This window comes from Columba livia, chromosome 5, assembly GCF_036013475.1.
Source record: "Columba livia isolate bColLiv1 breed racing homer chromosome 5, bColLiv1.pat.W.v2, whole genome shotgun sequence".
Classification (NCBI taxonomy): Eukaryota; Metazoa; Chordata; class Aves; order Columbiformes; family Columbidae; genus Columba; species Columba livia.
The window spans coordinates 64177547-64197183 of record NC_088606.1 but is presented as its reverse complement, the minus strand read 5'-3'; the positions used below and the strand labels follow the sequence as shown (position 1 = coordinate 64197183).

Here is a 19637-nt window from a genome sequence, read left to right as displayed (position 1 = left end):
AGATCAAATGACATATCTCAAGTTAGACTTGGTATCTCTTTAACAGTTCTGCTAGCAAATGAATTTAGATTTAATCCCTGTTCAAATCACTGTGACCTGTGATCTGAATCAACAGAAATTCCTTCCCAAACTTCTTTTAATACATTTTAAAATAATGTTAAGAGATAAGTCAACAGGAAAGGACAGACTACTGCAGCCTTAGAAAAGCCGGTTCTGATTTTCTAATTCTAGCAATAAAAAGGCACCAGAATACAGTCTTCAACTTCTACATTTCCCTCAAGGTTTTTCATGCAGTGAAAAGAGACTTGGCCATCACTAAGACCAAACTGACTCTTGGGTAAAAGCCTTGCCTAAGCTGTTAAACAGTCCAGTGATGGACATCATGGAACAATAAAATAACAATATATGAATGACGTAAAAAATCATTAACCATCCTATTAATAAAAGATAGGATAATATGCTGCAATCCTTGGCTAAAAATCATCGTGAGTAATTGCATCCCACTCGCCAAGTGTTGCAGAGCTTTCTTGAGTACGGAGAGAGTTGTTACTCTGCTCGCCCCAGAGGTGGGTGCGTTTCTGTCTGTGTGACATGACAGATGGTTTGGAGTCCTCCGGGATCCTTTGCATTTACCTCTTGGAGCAGTACAGGAATTCAAAGTAACAGATGTTGCTGTAATATCCAGGAAGAAGATAAGCACTCCCCCTTACTTTTAAGAGAAATACATTTGATACAGTCTCCTTAGGTATACTAAAAGGTTCAGATTTTTAATAAAAATATCATTACTTTCATGATTTGGAAGTCTTTTGCCTTTGGGTGGATTTATTATTTTTAAATCTGGTCACTAATATTAAAAACAAACTAGATTTTAGACAGGAAAGGGAGGACAGAGGAAATAAATACATGTTTATGTAACGTAATGGGAAAAATTCCAGCCATGGAGTAGTCATATATGGTAACTGGAAATCAATTAGTGGGTTTTGTTTTCTTTTCTTTTCTTTTCTTTTGTTGCCTTTTGCTTTTCACGGTGAAATTCGCGATACTAATAGAACATAAAAATTGACTGCACTTCTAGTGCCCTAATGGCTTTTACCACTAGAGGGCTGAATCAACAGCTTCAACACTACAACGACTTGCCCGGCTACACAAGCCAAACATGCTGGACTATCTGAAAATTAGGCATTGCCATTAGAGTTAACACTATGAATTTATAAGCTTAAAACCAAGATATTATTTAATTTAATTTAAAAAAAAAAAAAAGTACAGCTTTCAGTTTTTGGTTTTGTTTTGTTTTTTGATGACCATTGTTACCTTCTTGGAAAGCAATAGCAACTTTCCAAATATTGGGGTTTGTAGCAAGTCATTAGAGTATTTAATCATCTATGTTAGCGCCAAGATTTCTAGAAAAATTACCTCCAGTTTGGCTTAAAACTAAAAATTGCCCTGAAAATTTAGTGGGCAACTTCTATCCTCTGTTAGGTCTCATTTCTTGTGCTTATTAGGCTCTTGGCAAAGCAATATAGTAATGTTCTAGCAACTGAGTGGGGGCATCTGAAAGAGAGTAGCCCAATTTACAAGCTCTAAGCTGTCATATATCACACTTAGGTGAAGTAGTGGAAAAGCTACACAACTTCACTTGACAAAATCCACAGACATAGTTTATTTTGCCTCCACTAGATGTTTATATTTGTCCTACGACTTTGGCCCGAAGTCCCAGATTTCTATTTCCAAGAAGCCAAAGTCTGATCCAATACTTCAACTTCTGCTGTATTTGTTTTATAGCAAATATATTACCAAGCTAGCCCACAGCTGCAGAACTTAAAATATCACTCAAGATGTGACACAGATCAGGAGAAAACAGAAAGAAATTGTGTGAACTTCCAGCATTATGGTACGTGACAGTGACTCCTTTCAACACCCTTGTGTAATACACTTCTCAACAGGATATATCACAACCTATGTCTGGAGTTACATGTACAAAAACCCAAGGTCATTTCATAAAATACATCTTTAGCCACAGCTGGGCATATCTCCAAAAGTTAAAATCATCTATAAAGTATTGTCAAGCCAACTACATGTAGTTTTAGTTGGGATTTGGGAATCTTTATAGGTTGGAGTGCAGGATTCAGCATAGACACCTCTTTAATGTGTCAACACATGAACACTACATCTAAATCCTCACATTGTTCAATTGTGTGATTTTTTCCTGTTGTTGCTGTGAATCATCATGACACAGGAATATAAAGCAAAAGCCCACCTATGTTGTTCTAAGGTGTGACCTTCACAAAATCTGGGGAAAACGAGGAGGCTCCTGGTATAAAACAATCTCTTTGTCCCTCTTTTCTACTTCTGCAGTCAAAGGCGGAGATTTTATTTCAATGATTGTTTGAAATGTTGGATATTTCTTTTCAATAAACAGCTTATTGAAAAAGTGTTTACAAAACTGCTGCTTCTTCCTGGTGGCCTGACAAGCAAGAACATTATTTTGGCATTGCTTTGGGACTTTTTAGTTCCATAGTCCCAAAGAAGGTGCCATAAAGAGGAGTGAGAATTAGATCAGAATTTTTGAGGCATGTTTACGCTATCCTCAGTCCCAAATAACTCTGTATTACAGACATGTATTTAGCGACATAACTAAGATTTTAAGCACATAATATATTTCTGAAGATGATGCTGTATCATTAAGAGAAATCTTTTGTCATCTTTGAATAGATGGAGAAAAAAATATCTCAGATTTTATCTGTATGATCATATGAATATAAAGTAACACGTGATTCATTTCAAGAAATTCATTTTCAAAATGGATCATAAAATACATATAAGCTCTGCATTAGTGACACTTGGGAAAGAGCAAACCCATATTGCAGTGTATTAGCAGCAAAGATAAGGTAAAAAATGAAATTTAAATAATTTGTGGGTTTAAATCACTGATATGTAGCACAGATGAAAATTTTAGCTTAGCGTATAGTTTGCTTCAGCAAAATGAAAAACTTAGAGAAATCTATAATGCTGCGTTGACTTTGTAGTCCTCTAAAAGGGTTATACTACATTTAGACACTGTTCTGAGGGTTATAGTGGAAAATTTTGATATTAGATATATAGTGATAAGAAAAACCAAGCTAAGAACCACATCTGTAATTCATCTTTGTCAACTAACTTGTTGAAATAGCTCAGACAGAACTTGTAAAAAGGAACTATTTATAGAAACAAAAGGGCAGGCAAGGACTCAGTCCTTTAGCCTTCACACAACCAGAAGAAAATCTTATTAGGCAAAGAGAATTGTGTTTAATTACAAGATTTCAGGATAAAACAATAAGCTTCCTGCTCTGTGTGAAAAACTGCAGGCATCTGCAGCATCCTGCATCATACCGTATCATCCCACAGATATTCTTAGAGCTTTTGCAGAGCTGCATTTTTTTACTGGGTGACTTTTGACTGAATCTCTTTCCTTCTAGTCAAGACATGAACATTCAGCAGTGTTATCTGGACTAGAATTTTCTGCATAGTGTCCTGTTTCACCTGTCACTGACACCAGTGGAAAGAGCTCACAGTGATTCCACTGGAGTTTGAATTAGGTCTTTTGTGAGACAAGTCTGTCTGTGACAGGTATTCATCATAGAAATGATTATTGATGACAATTTTATTAACATATATTAATGCTATGTTTTGTTTCTTCTAGAAATTGCTTATACTACCGAGGTTAAATCACTAATATATAATGTTAAAAAGCTGACAAGTCTCTATATATTTTATAACACTAATGACATCAGCATTCTGCTGCTCTTATTAGTGCCTCAAGTGAAACCACAACAGCTGAGCTTGATCAGAATGTGACTCAGGAATATCAGGATGTAACATGTGATAGACACAAAATTTCTACTTCAGATGGCTGCAGCAGCAGCTTAGTCACTCACTACAGCATTTTACTATAACAAGGTTGTTTGCTATTTTGCGTATTTTATCCAAATAAGTACTAACTCATTCTCCTCTAGTTAGAGTCTACACCCAGAAATGTCTCATTTGGCCTTAAATTCATTTTTGTGTGATATGATAAAATATTCATCTTTCCCAAACCAGTCATCATTTACTTATTAAATGCTATTATTTTACTAATAATTATTGCTGCTACTTAGTAGCCATAGTATCAAAAACATGCCACTGCTGAGCTTTGTATAAAAAAGGGCCAGAGCTCCTTGTATATAGTGTGCAAATAAACAAAGCACCCTTGCCCTGCAGACTTTACACCCTCAGATTCCAGCTCAGAAAAGTGCTCAGTACTTTTCTGAAAGGTTATGGAATCTGGCCCCATTTCATCCCTGCAAAACAATTTCCTGTTCCTGCTGTCCCTCAGAAAAATCTATCAACATGGGTTTTCTCTGAGCATCTGCAATGACACACGGGAGCCATGGAACACTGGGAAGAGTTGCTTATATAACTGTGCAGCTTGGTGTGTACTGGGAAAAATCCTTTTGGCAGCACAAGGGTAGTGAAGACGCTGCACTGAAACCTGTGCTGAAAACCACATGCAGTACCTACCTTGACTTAGAAATCAACTCTGTGTTATGATGCTAATTAGCAACATTTCAATATAGTTTTAATTTATTTTCTACTGTAGTACTTTGTAGTGCTTTTATAAATTTGAAAGGAAATATCGAAATTCTAGATGGATTAGTCATTAGGGAAATGTCAATATTAAAATAATTGGTCTTGTATAAACGTGCTTTGCTGCTGTAAAACTTCATTAACCCTCCACCAGAGGGCAACGTCAGAAAAAAATATTGATATAAATCCAAAGAGCAGTTGTTTTTAGGATACTGCAGCTACGACACACATTTTCATCAGGGAATCTTACTTTTAAAGTATGCTGTTTACATTCTATCCCCAGCTAGGAAGTTCCTTCATTTTAGAAGGATTTGTTTAGAGCACAAGTTATACTTTTTTGTTGGTTTTGTGTGTTTTTTTTTTTTTATTAACAAATCTACAGAAACTTTAAGATTAACACGAAGCCTAAGAGAAATACAATGGATATGACTTCTAAATAAATACTACATTTTGCATCTTCAATCTACTTTGAAGTATTTTAAGTCAGAAAATGACTACTAGATTCTAGAAAGAAAAATAATTCTGTTCAGAATGTGCCCAGCTCATTGCAGTGCTGTAAATGCCACAAATGAAGTCTAAATGTTACACTGGCCTACTTGGAGGCGTGAAAGAAGAAGACACAAAAGAGATGGAAAATATGAAATGCTTATGAGAAAGCAGTCACTAATGGATGCCTCATATGATACAATGTAATCTGTTTGAGTAAATACGAGTATAGAGATAAATATACCTTTAGAATAGATATTATCTATTTATAGCAAGAGCAGCATTATTTGCAGTTAATTCCCTGTTTCCCCAGAAGCGCCACCGACTGCACCAAGGCCACGTCCTTTCTCCACACCAACGGTGTGAGCGACGCTCACCCCGACGTGTGGCAAACCCCATGGCACCGAGCTGGACTCAAAGAGGGAGGTGGCCATGGGTTCCCCCTCACGGGGCCCCACTTGCGCGGACGGGAGCGGGAGGCGGGGACGCGGCTCCGCGGGGCGCGGAGGAGGCGCGGCGCTGTCCGCGGTGCTGAAGGGGCCGCGGCGCTGTCCGCGGTGCTGAACGGGGCGAGGCGCCTCAGGGTGCCGCTCGCTTCTGCCGCCGCCTTGGGGCGCGACCTGCGCGGCCGCGCTGGGCGGGTGGGAGCGGCGCGGGGACACGCCAGGGCTCCTCGCCCTCCGAGGGATTTAGCCTGCGACACCGGGGCGCGGGGGACTTCGTGGCAGTCTGCCTAAGCCGGCGAATCGCCCCCCTCCCCCTCCAGCTCTACAGCCAGCGCCAAACCGAGATTGCTCTGAAACGCTCCCGCAAAGGGATCTCCGTCCCCTCCCAGACGGGCATGGCACTGCCTCCACCCGCCGCCACTGCACCCTGCGAGGCCGAGAAGACTTTCTGACCGTGCTTGGCAACTCCGCGCTGCCGGGAACCCCGGCGGCTGCCTGCAGCGCTCGCAGACTCCCCGCTCGCTGCCGCACACAGGCGCGCTCCCTCGCCCTCTCCCCCCCCGGCTCCGCACGCCGTCTCTCCCTCTCCCTCTCTCTCTCACACACACACACAGCGCGCACGCTTCCTCTCGCTCTCCCTTTACCCGGAGGTGCACTGATGGCCATTTAATGAGGGGGGCAAAGTTAAGAGATTAAACCAATATGAACCATCGTTGCTCGTAGCAGTGCCCTATCCAGAGCAGAGCAGAATCTGGCGAGCATCCCTGCAGGAATGGAGTCGGTAAAACAAAGGATTTTGACCCCTGGTAAGGAGGGATTGAAGAATTTTGCTGGAAAATCGCTTGGTCAACTCTACAGGTAAGACTGAGATCTCTCTTAGGACTCTACCTCCTAGAAAAAAATGGAAGCTTTCCTTTACTACCAGCTGCTGAAGGAGGTCGAATGCTTTGGGGAGGCTAGTGGTGGAGGGTCTGGGAGCTGCTGAGATACTGCTGATATAATCTGGAACCTGGAAACTAGTGCTGAAGCTTCTCAATATGGCACCCTCGTAACTTCTCTATCTGATTCGTAGATGGTGTCAGTGAATATGTAGCAAAAGATTACCCCATCTTTTTCGCACAAAACCAGGATCCTGTCGAAATCACGATGAGGAGAGAGCAGCCCCCTGAATTTTTGTTCCCTGTTAATTTTGCAATGCAGTCACAGGATCTTTCTCGCTGCCTTTACCAATCATTAAAAAATAATAATAATAATAATCTTTCCTGGTTTCGATTAGTCTTCTCCCTTGTGTAATTCGTCGTCAGAGGAAGATAAACATGGAGATGTATAAATAATTGATATCCGAACGATTTTTTTTCCCTGAAGCTGAAACATATAGAGGGATGTGTTTAATTATTTATCCGTCTGCCTTGAGAAGCATCCACTTGCCTTATAAGTAATACACAACTGCAATTGCTAAACTCAAAAACATCGCTCAGCAGTGTGTTTCTGTGTGTACAGAACATTTCTACCGCCTTCCAGACCTGTACACACAGATAAACAAGCCCAAATTCTCGCATACCTAAAAAGTGTATGCCCCAAAGTTGACACATCGTGTTCCATCCAATCTGGCGACTTTAGTGACCTCTAGGATGCGTGAGAACAGTCTGTGAAATTCCAACGTATTTTTCTATTGTCCCTTTTGCTAGAAATTACCCTGAAGATTTTCTTTTTCCCTCAAATTACAGATTAAAGGCAACTGCGGATTTATCTGCCATGGGTAGGGCACGTAGGAGTCTTTTTCCATACCTATGCGGCAGTGTTGGGCACAGGGCTGTTCCACAGCGTGAGTCACAACTTCTGCTGCCATTTTCAGGGAAGGGAACATATCAGTGAAGTGAGAAAGACAAAATTAACGCTTCCATTTTAGTAGGAAGGGTACAATTTTGAAAAGCCAAAAGCAAAACCAAAGCCATCAACAACGCAGTAAATATCCTACTGGTTTGAGTCATATTTAAGTAATTTTCAATGATCAGAAAAATAAATATTGATAATCCAGAATAACTTATTGAAATGTAATTGAAGAAATAAAGCTCTTTTTCACCCTAAAAGAGTCTACAACTTATACCGATCATGCCTACTGCTTTTATATAGTCCCACAGGGAATAATGAAGAAACGGTGTTCGTATTTTACAGCAAAATTCCGTTTGAACGCCCCTCTTGATTAACTAATGTCCGATTTACAAATCTTTTTCAACTCACGGGACTGAATTATTTTGTTTTCGATTCTTAAAATTAAAACAGTTTTCCCGTGCCTTGTACATTGATTCCTAGTGTCTTCCCGACGACAAGAAACCCATTCAGGGAGAAAACACTTCTACATCATCCTTTATTCGAACGAACGAATTTAGAACATAAAACCACGGTGGTTTATTTTATTCACAACATTTTTTAATGTTGCGGTCTTTAAATATGGAAAGAATTCTTCCAGCAAAGAAAAATCGGAAGAATTTCAACAGAGTAACTATTGGAGAAAATCCCTGTATTTTCTCCAAAACACGGAGAACCTTTTGAGCCTGATTCTGCTAATTGTTAGTGCCCCATTAGCCGGATGAATTAACCTCAAAGGGATTCTCCTCCGAGGAGAATTTCTGACATGAGAAAACACTCCTAAAACAGGGTTGATGGCAGAGTGTCGGGAAATGGTCACGTATTCTCTCCTCAAGACTTCGGAGCCACGATGGATGCGGTTTGTCTTTTAAATATCTCAGTGATTAAGAAAAGAGAATCTTAAAGAGGCTTAAGAGATTCCGCATGGGACGCTCGCTCGGTAAAACCGATCTTTCTTACTACCGACACGGCTTTTTTAAAGCTTTTTCGCCAAAGAAGAAATAAAATGAAATGTTCTAAGTCACCTTTCGTGGATGGCAGGGTTGGTGTGGGCTGGTTTTGTTGTTTTTTTCTTTCGGTATTTTTCTGTTGATTCGAAATAGCTGCAAATAACCATTTCCCTTCAGATTCCTGCACATTGTTTTCTAGGAGATAGGATCCCCATGTGAAAACAAGGGAGTGGGGGCAATGAGATCGAGCTTAAAGCTGATCTGGGAAGGTTAAACCTGCTGAGCCATCACACTCTCTCGATGTGTAGCTGAGCAGATGAGATCTTTAGGAAAGTCTTCTCCGGAGATCCCAGTTCTCTAAAGACGGTCATATTTTCTTCCACTGCATGTGACAGCCATTTTGCAAATCTAAAATAAGTAGCAATATCGCACCCCTCCCCCGCTTTCTGTTGATATTTCTTTTGTTCCCAGAACTGAAGCGAGATACACACCAAGATCATCCCCCTTGGTGTTTCTAATAGAGCAAGGAGGGAATAAAACCTTCTCCAAAAGATTGTTTCCGTTTCCATACTTTGCCTCTTGGGCTACCCAACATGGCGCCTCTGCAGTGGTTACAGCTGATGTCTTCTTAATGCGTCCTACATATTTGAGCAGAAGTCTTTAATGATAGATGAGCAATTCTCAGCTAGAGCTCCTCCCTGGGCTCCTGCGGCGGGGGCAGCTGGGGATGACTAATCCTGACTCCCACAGGTCACTGCTAAAGAACAGCTGAAGGTGAACTGAAAACAAGGAGTATATCCTCAAATCAATCCAAACCGAGCCAAAGGGGCGGGGGGAGCGGTAAATTTAAACCTTCAGCTCCTCGAGGTGTGTTCAGGGCTTGATTTTTCCCTTCTTGTGCCGGGCAGGGTCCTAGAGAAGAGGCAGAAGCCCGGGGACACCATCGAGCTGACAGAAGATGGAAAGCCCGTGGAAATGCCCGAAAAGAAAGCGCCGCTGTGCGACTGTACCTGCTTCGGGCTGCCCCGGAGGTACATCATTGCCATCATGAGTGGACTGGGATTCTGCATTTCCTTCGGGATCCGATGTAACTTGGGAGTGGCCATCGTGGATATGGTCAATAACAGCACCATCCACAGAGGAGGAAAGATTATTAAAGAGGTGGGAACTTTTCCCTCGTAAACCCCGTGTCCTCCCAGTGCAACTCCCAGGTCAAGCACCTTAGCGCAGGCGAGACGGGCTCGGAGGTTTTGGGGCATTTCCCCCCGATTCAGCCCGCGATGCTCCTCGGTCCCGGTGCCGCCGCCCTTTGGAGGACGGAAACCCCGTGCTTGAAGGAGAAACCATTCCTACCGATTATTCCTATTTTTTTTTTATTTTCATTTCCCAGCCTTATTTCGCCGTATTAATTTGGGGGCACATTTTCACTTTTTGTTTGTTTGATTTTTTGCCCACAACCTTGAAAAATGCAGATACTTTGTAAAATAAATGTAGGGGATAGGGGAAGAAGGCGTCGAACAAGCGACTGCCGGCGGATTCGCCGCGCTGTAACGGAGACTGGGAGGTTGCGCAGGAATGTCTGTAAACACCAGGGTGAAAGAATTTGCGTTGATAAAAGGCGCTAAATGAGAAGACCCGTTTTAAAGCGGGTGTTTTAAATCCTTGCGGGAAAGAGGTGAATGCTTAATACAGATGAGTGTTAAATATACAAGTCCGCAGACAAACCTCGATAGTTTACTCCTTGCACAAGCAAGAGGTAGGTGCTTACAGCCACGGCCGTGCAAGCAGGGAGGGCAGGGGACGCCTCCGACCCCCAGCCGCTCAGGGGTGTCTGTGCAAGCCCGGCAGACACGGCCCCAAGGTGTCGCAGCCTCAGGTCCCCGCGTTTCCCCGCTTTGCCCCGGCTCTGCGCTGCCCGGCCCCGCGGTCGGCGGTTCGGGGTACCCGGGGCTCTGGTCATTCATCAGCGCCCCTGCCCCTCTCGCATCCCACGGTGCTGGTTTTATCGCTGTTATTTGATGCATTTTTCCGTTTATTTATCTGGCGGGCAGCTGGGGTGTTTGCTGCCATGGTCTGAAGCGGAGGGAGCAGTTTTGTCCCTTGTCCCTGTGCTCCGCCGGCGCTGGAATTCCCCCCCTTCGCCCGCCCGGTGTGAAGTTACTGCGGGTGAAAGCTCAAATCCGGCACGATTACAGCCTTCCTCTTCTCTTTCTCTCCTTCTCTCCCGGTGCCTTGCATTGGAAGAAAGCGAAGTTTAATTGGGATCCCGAAACAGTCGGCATGATCCACGGCTCGTTTTTCTGGGGGTACATAATCACCCAAATCCCCGGCGGGTACATCTCGTCCCGGCTGGCAGCGAACAGGTAACGACACCTAAACGGCCCCAGGGCCCGGTCCCAGGCCGAGGGGGGAGCGGCGGGGGGAGCCCTGCAGCAACCCGGCCCTGCTCCAAGGGCTATCGTCTTAAAAAAAAAAAAAGGGAAAAACACTTGCATAGAAACTGGAAACGCGGCTGTGGTGATGCATTGATCACCCACCTTCGAACTACCTTCTGCTTTTGCCGGGGATTATCTCGTTTTGGTTTCTTTTTCCTTTAATAAGTCATTTAGGGAGGTTGTGGCGATGATATTCAAACAACATGCATTCAGAGGCAAATTCAAAGATTCATTATTTCATCAAAGCTTGAGAGATTTTTTTTTTCCCCGTGACTGAATGAAAGAATTTTATGATTTTTGTTTTAATGAAAAGGAAAACCATCAGCAGGAATTTTCCATTAAGGCACAAATGAATTTAGAATGGTCGAAAACCACGTTTCAATGAGACCTCCACAATGAAAAGAAAGTGCAGATGGTGCAGGGACTTAAGGAGTCGTTTCTATGGTGTCTGGCAATTTTTCAAGCACCCAGGGTGCGATTCTACCTGTTAATTAGATCCACTGAGTATTCAAGACACATGAGGTTTTCACGTCCATGCTTAATGCCACAGGCTCATCGTTTGCAGAAGCAGCCAAGGTCCTAGTGCCACTCTTCAAAACAATAACAAACGAAGTGCAAATGGATACTAAAATCAGCAATATATACCTTTAACTCTTCTCAGGAGTGTGCAACATCAAAGGTAGGCCTGGAGAGGCAGAGAGGCTTTGCCAGGCGAGCAAGCTTATTTGTGTTTATTTGAGAAACAGGGGGAGGAGAGAGGGGAATTAGGCAAAAATGCTCTCTCCAAGGCAGATACCTTTAAGCCAGAGACCTGTATTTAAAATTATGAGTATTTACTAATGGATAGATACTCCGTTACTGAGATAACGCTAATATACCTCATTTTAAAGCAAATAAAATACAACATTTATTAAACTGAGGTATCCATTGACTGTTTACAAGTGCCAGATTTCTGTTAATGGTTTAGAAATGTAGAAGGCTATTTCGAATAACAATTAACAGTCAATTAAAGGATTCCTTGCCTTTTCTTTCTCCTTCTCCCTCGAGCAGTTTTGCATCCTTGCACAGTCTGTTACTCCCCAGGATTAACTGGAGTTTTGCTTGAGTAAAGACTGCAGAACCTGACTCAGAGAACCAAAAATCTCTCTTCATTCACACCAGAAACATCAGTAAAGTCATTTAAATCCATCCAGATTTAAAGTGGTGCGACTACAAAGATTTGCAAGACAATGGCAGGGACATTCCCAGGAAAACTCGGTAGTAGAAACACACAACCTGGTGTATCTGAATCAAATTTTCCTCTCCTTCACAAACATTTTCATTTACAATAGCAAACGAAGACCAGTTCCTGTTATTAACCTGGGTGTACTTTAACTCAGCAATTTTCACAGATTAGCGGTTAGTTGTTACTATTGTGAAAGCCTCTGAGACAACTCCAACATAAGGCAAAAGACTATGGAAATCACAGATTTAATTAAGGAACTAGCTATGACATACATGCCAGTAATTGCAAATAGTTAAATTATGGATAGTGGCTGTGATTTATACACAGATAGATAGATAAAAATGGCAGAGAATAGGGTGCTGAGTGGTTAGTGTAGTAGTTGGAATAACAGGGTACTGAGGAGGTGAAAATACAAGTTGGTTCCTGAATGCCTCAGAGAGATTTTGACACCTACGCTTTCAACTTGAAATAACAGGACAACTGTAGGATTAAGTGACACCCAAAATAAGGTGCAAGCTTTGCTGTCCATACCCTTTCCAAGAAACTGCATGAGAAAAAGTCAGACAAGTGAGTACACAGGCCTAGAGGTCTACAGCACCAGTAGAATACGAGTTACTATAAAAGTCTCTGCTGATTTACGTCTTGTGCTCCAGCCACAACTGGTCCCTTCACACTGTGGTGGATGACAGCCAAGTAAGCTCACTGAATGTCTTTGTGGTGCCAATGGTTTCCTCCGCATTTAGAGCAAGTCTGAATTTATACAGAGAAATGAAGTTCAAATGTGCTCTATATAAAAAGTAAGGGACTCTAGAATATCATCACCAGATTGAAGATGATCTTTAAGAAACTCAGTCCTGAGCTGAAGAAAAAGGGAGGTTTTCCAAAGATTCATTCCCTGGAAGGGAAGGAGATCATGATTACATGGAAAAGTTATGTGAATGAAAAGCTGACTCCCATTTGCTAAGAGTGTTCAGGAAGGAAGCAGGGAGAAGGGTTAAGGTGTGCTTTGTGAGCTTAATTTGTTATTGACAGGGAGTTGCTGAGTGTACGGCCCTGAGTTTGCTTGACATTAAGATTCAGTCTAGGAACCAATTATTTGGATTGGGTTGACATAATTAGAAAGTTTCTCTAAGGTATCACACATCAAAGAAATGACCCTCCTGTGGTATCAAGAAAACCTTTCTACACGCAATGCAATAATTTCAAGCTGGGCTGAAACCCTTTATTTTGATTCTGACCCTGTTTTAAAATGTTTGCTGCCAATCAACAATTAGAAACCCTGAGCTCTGAACTTGCTGATATATTTTCTTCAACTGAGTCTGTTAATGGGTAACATTTTACTGGGATCTTTTGCTAATTGTAGAACTCAAGGCTGCTGCTGCATAGTTATTCTGTTCTGCCTTGACCCCCTGCTCTTATTATGCATAGCTGCCCATTCCTTCTGACAGATCAGATTTAGTGATTTACAGATTTACAAGTAGGAGATGGAGTTTCTCGGGGAATTACCCATGATAGCTTAGGTGTCAAATTATCTCATATTGCATCACTGAGAAGTTTCTGTTATAGAGTATTTTCAGCCCAATACTAAGAAAAAGACTTTATTTAAAAGAGGTGCGTTTATGCTGCTGTAGTACCAATGAGGTCAAACAAAACTGTGTTTGAAAATTCTGGAGAACATTCAGAAACAACACATCTCCCGAGCGCTTTCCTCTCAGGTGGCCAATAGAGGTTGGGCTAGTACATAACAAAGGTCAGTGATCCTGAATACTATCAAGCCCTGTTGACTTCTGTAGGAACTGGGAACCTTTGGTACATTGGAAGACAATTTTTCATAAGACAGAGAGCACTGGAACAGGCTGCCCAGAGAGAGTTGTGGAGTTTCCTTCTCTGGAGACATTCAAACCCACCTGGACACATTCCTGTGCCATCTGCTTTAGGTGAACCTGCCTTAGCAGGTTGGACTAGATTATTTCCAAAGGTCCTTTCCAACCCGAACCATTTTGTGATTCTGTGACTGGGCCACAGATGCCACGTCATTTGCAATCAGTGGAGCTTTAAACTTGCATCCCTTGAGCAGTGTGTGAAAATAGAAGAGGATTCCCTTTTGCTGCAGAGCTGGAGACCCCTTCTCCCAGAGGAGGATCTGCCTCTGGAAGATGCTGGTATGAAAGCACTGTGCAACCGGCCACTGGAGACTGGAGGCCCAAAGGAAGTGCAATGCAGAGTCCCATGGGTATGCTTTATCACTGATATAGCATTTCTCAGGGTTAAGTTCTCAATGAGCAATGAACAATTAACCTTGCCATCGACTAAGCACAACACGGTGATAGCAGAGAGTGTTTAACAGGCTCCTCTAGTAGTTTAGAGAAGGAATCTTGTCACACGGACATCCTGGTTGGTAGCTAACCTGGGTTACTTCTCCTATTTGAGTATATTTACAGCCTTACCCTAAAAAAGTGCCCTTCTCCCCAGGCTGCAACACCCTGAGAGCAGAATTCATGGTCTCTGCAGAGATGTTTCCTTAACTATCTTTATTGAGAGAAAAGCAGCTATTATTCAGAGCTTTTGAGACTGTAGGGGCAAGAACAGGTGAGCAGATTTGACAGAAATCTAATATAATACAAATGTTTATTGGTTACAACTCTTTCTGACTAGTAATAACAAAGCTTTCTCCCCAGAAAGTGAATAGTGAGACTTCTTTTTTTTGAGGTTGTTGGGGATTCAATGCTATGTTTTTCACTAAATCATAGTGGATTTCAACTAGTGTGAGCAGGGTTTTCAGGAGGAAGGAACTGAGCTCTTTTTGCATTATTTAGAAGTATTTTTCCTTGAAAAACAAAAGAAAAGAAAATTCAAGAGTGATGCCCTAATGCCATGTATCCACACTATTTAGTCAGCTGAGCTGTTACTCATAATGGCAGTTAATGTTATTTAAAAGGACATAAATCTCATTTGAATGCTTTTAAACTGCAGGTTTCAATGTCAACATTACAGAGACTCCCACCATAGGGGTTGTCATTATATGATTACGATGAGATGTGAACAGAAAGGGTATGAAGAGCTGACAGTGCTCCAACCCCACCGAGTCTTAATTTCTACTCAGTCCATGAAAAGAATTTTGGCTGGGGTTAATCAGAGTTCATCTCATCTTGATAAACATTAAAATACAGTCATCATTCGCAGAGACTGAAATCTTATTAAAAGAAAGAAAAAGAGATTTGTGGTTTGGTGGTTCTCCAACTCTGAATTAAAAATGGGTTTAAATGGAATGCAATGGGCAAGGTGTTTAAATGTTCTAAACCAAAGCAAGGAATGCAATGTTCTGATGCAAAATTCAGAAATGTTATTTAATAATTACACTCTTTGTAGTATATTAACAACTATCCTATAAACAGATTTTGGTGTTTTGATGCTTTAAAAACAGCAAACTGGAAACAGGTGCAGTTTTGCTTGACTCTGGGCTCCTCCAGGAAGATTTAGACTGTCTAACTGAGTGATTTAACAAACGCTTCAGAGCTCAGATGTGTTGTGTCCAGCCCAGAACATGCATATTCCTGCCTGCCTGCTGTGTAGGGACCCCTGGTTACTTGGGGTATTTTTGTGGGTCATCACGAGCTGTGATGAAACCCTTTATTTTTATGTTTTGCACAACTGTAACTGGCCTAGTGATGTTTATCACACTGGGAGACTGATGATTTATTTACCTTCTAGTCTTTCTGAGCCTTTCAAATAAATGAAAAGGCTGATAAGTCCTTAAACAAAATCTTCACATTCTATCAGCCGTTTTGGGAGTATCTATAAATGCTGATAAACTTGTGGGTACAAAAAGGACGGGGCAAGCAGGTGATATATTAAATACCATTTGGTAAACTGGGTTCTGTTCAATTTATGCGACACTCAAGTGCAAAGTAACACCAGGGAGTGGGGAACAACCCTGGAAAGCAGCTGTGCTGAGTGGGATCTCACCATGCTGAGCTAGAAACCCACCAGGAGCTTCCAACACAATGTAATCCTGGGATATTTATTTTTCTGGTTTTAGTGCAGTGAGTGTATTTAGGTCAATGGCACTTGGAATTGTTGTGGTAATTTGTGAACTTGCATATGAATATGAGTGTTGAAAAATTCGAGGTTTTTTTAGAGATTTTTATTTATTTAAAGGTGATAGTATATAATGTCACATAATGGAAGAAGTGGCAGGAGCTATCTATTCAGTGTATCAGTAGATGAAAAAAATTACTAGGACATAATTTGATTGCCAAGTATGCGTGTAACTCCACTGGGAAAAGTTGCTGGGTGTAAATGTGTGTTTTAGTCCCAAAGGAAGATATAACATAGACCAGTAAATGAAAGCCAGATAAATTAAAAACCATAAATACTAACAATAAGGAGTAGTCACCACTGGTCCAACCAGGGAAATTATATGCTAGATTTTTCTTCTTCGGGAATTAAATTCCTATGTTGGATGTTCTGTTTTAGCTACTACAAATGTTTTCTGTACAGGGATAATTAAGTAAAATATAAGGGATAATAAAGTACAACATAAAGTTAATGCCACAGTGAATATCAGACTAGATGGCCTTAAAACTAAGCGCTTGGTTTGTCTTTAACCTAGAAATAAAATAATTTCATTTAATTTAATATTTCCTATTCCACATTCATGCTATTGCAAAGCTGCAGCTGTCTGTGAATAGATGACCTGCTGTGCTGTCACAAGTGTCTGGAAAGGTGTGAAACTGCACTGGTTTTTACCATCTCATCACAGGATCATGTCAATATCATTATATTTTTATTTCTGATACTCTTTAAAAATTCTTCAAAAAACATTCTAGAATTCTATAGTAAATCCCTTGCCCTATCAAGAGCATCACCAAAACGCTGTGGCAGTATTTCCTCACTGATTTCCTAAGTAACAGTTTAAGCACTTACTGTAAATCAGGAAAGATTCTCTGAAATTGATGGATCATTGTTAGACTACACAGAATAGGGAATTAATTCCCAAGTTCACAGGTTTATATGTAAAATAGAAATGCAGGTTTTGACTGTACATGCCAAGTACTGTTTCAAAAATAGATCTTCAATAATCACAGACTTTTTTTGGTAAAACAAAGCTGAGTGACCATTTCATTTGTGTATACTCAAACATTTGAAATCTCTTACACAAAGGAATATAAAGGGCAAAATCAAATGGCAATTGTTTAAAAATTAAAGTCACCTTATAATTCTATAATAACAACATATTTTTCATTACCTGTTAAAGAGCAAATTGGACACTATTCGTATCAAGAATCATCATTGCATAACTATACCGAATTTCTCTACAATGCAATTATCTCTCATTTATGTTAAACTTGCCATCATTGTCACATTCTAACCTGAATGAAAATATATAAATCAACCTTTCACTTCAAATTCTTCTTTGTTTTTAAAGTGCCATTCATCTTGTTATTAAGGGCTAAATCCTTCTTCCCAGCAAGTAATCCGATAGGATTATTTGCATGAATAAACTGAATTTCAGACAACAGTATGTCGGTGCATCTCATCTCAGAGCCCCAAAGATTTTCACCAAATCCGTGTCATTGCTATGTCAGTGAAATCAGAATATTTTTCCCTAACTCGGCTTTAATGACAACAAGCATAAAAACTGTAAGGAAAAGTATTGGTTTAGAAATACAATTCCCAAAGGTTTTCTAGAATTTTTCATCTTTACATTTTCATGATTTATAGAGAGAAATTTTTCACTCTCTTTGAGCAGGTGGACATACGATGTATTTTCCTGATTTGCAAACCATGTATAATTCACAGCATGACCAGGGGATTTGTGGATGTTTAGACAAGAGCCAACTTCTGAACTTCTGAAGACATAAACTGACCTTGCACTGCAAGAGAGAACCCCCAAAGTTGCATTTGCAACCCCACCTTTCAGTTCAAAATCCCGCAGATCAAACTGGGCTCTGATCCCAGGCACTGGTGTTGGGTTCATCTGTTTCCAGGCAAGGAAGCCAATATTGCACAAAAAAACCCGAGGTGGTTTTGTCACCCTACTGCATTGCAGGGTCTCTTAAGCACCAGTCACTGCAGGAAGGGGACTTGGAAACGTCTCCGGGTGGCTGGTACCACTGCTCCCTCTGCCATATGGCTCAGGGTCCTTCCATCTTTCTGTCACGAGTGATGAAGCTGTTTTCACAATTTAATGATGCAACAAGGGATTTGGATGGGGGCTTTGGTTGATAAAAGGGGGCCTCAGATGTGTGACAAAAATTAATAATGTATCCGAGCCCTTATTATACGAGATTAGATGGCGGGAGGTCGGTTTATACATATTAATGCTTCATGAAGGGCTTATAATAGGATTTAGTATGAAGGGCACACAGACACATCCCCCTCCTCCCTTGTACACATATGAATGAAAATAACCTGTTTTAACACATTTTCAAAAAGCCAAATAAAGCTGCTACACCACAGCTTCTGGCTACGGACTGCTATTAAAGAGGATCATTTTTAAGTGATTCTCTCATGAAGAATCTCAACCTAGGACTGGCAGGTGGGAATAAGTGTTCCTCTCTAATATTGAAGGTAGCTTATTGCATCAGTTTTGCTGGGCAGCTGAGTTTGTCAACCACTCTAATATTCATGGCATAATCCCCGCTTTGGTAGCTCTCTGCCATTCTATGCAAATTAAAGGCCTGATTCAGAAAACAGCCCCACATTCTGTCTATCATTTACGAAGCCATAAACTGTCAGGGTGGGCAATTCACAGGCACGTGTCTACAGTGAAAGGGTCAACAGAGTCATCAGGAAATCAGCCCGTACTAGAAACAAGTCAGAATGATGATATATGTCCCAGAATCACTAAACAGTATCTCTCCACACCGGATTTGTTTTCACTTAGTCCATTTTAAATATATAAACAGTAATATAAATTGCCCCAAGAAGGGTAATCAGCATGATACAAACAGATAACTAGATAAGAGAAATATTATCAAGATTATTTAGGTTACAAAGGTGATGAATGGGTAACATAATAGGTAATGTAAATATTCCAAATAAATGGCTACTCACAGTTTGTGGTCAAGGAGGTAACCGCTGATGCACAGGGGAACAGCTGAAAAAAGATGCAAATAATTGTCACGTTATATTGCCAGGGAAAAATAATGTTTTCAGAAGCCAGTAAGAGCCTCCATTTGCATAAATTGAAAGCAAGTAAAGAATTATTAATGGTATTAAATTTATAGCTTCCAAGCAAAACTCCAGCAAGTACAGTACTGGTTACAATATTATTTTCTGCATTACTGAGAAGCACCTGTATTACTCTCAGTTGACTAGTTCATGTGGATTTTTGGAACTACTAGGATCTAAAATGGCAGTGAGCCTCAAGATACCGAAAGCAGGGAACTACATTTACTCTTGATGAGTTTGTTCAGGACTAAATGTAAAAAAATTCAGAACTTGACCCTGATTATTCGTATATAACTATCAAGAGTAAGACTATGTCTGAAATTTGGACTTACTTTTGCGTTCCACCCTCCACTGATCCAAATCCTCTGAAACTGGTATCTGTAGAAAAATTACCACAGAGTTTACATAAAATTACACAAGACACTTTCAGATCAGGCTTATAAAAAAC

At 41.0% G+C, this 19637-nt stretch overlaps 1 protein-coding gene and 1 long non-coding RNA gene across 2 annotated transcripts in view; one reads left to right on the top strand and one right to left on the bottom strand.

The window, feature by feature from the left end:
• The first annotated feature begins 6298 nt into the window (after positions 1–6298).
• Positions 6299–19637, top strand: part of SLC17A6 (solute carrier family 17 member 6) — a 31826-nt gene continuing 18487 nt past the window's right edge. The window contains 3 exon segments of the mRNA NM_001282833.1: positions 6299–6392; positions 9262–9514; positions 10598–10716. Of these exon segments, the coding sequence (NP_001269762.1) occupies positions 6307–6392; positions 9262–9514; positions 10598–10716 (458 nt within the window). The 5' untranslated portion in view covers positions 6299–6306.
• Positions 19015–19637, bottom strand: part of LOC135579625 (uncharacterized) — a 70468-nt gene continuing 69845 nt past the window's right edge. Inside the window, exons 2-3 of the long non-coding RNA XR_010473140.1 lie at positions 19522–19567; positions 19015–19115 (exon numbers count right to left, since the gene is read on the bottom strand). This is a non-coding gene — a long non-coding RNA (uncharacterized LOC135579625). The remainder of the gene's footprint in view (positions 19116–19521; positions 19568–19637) is intronic.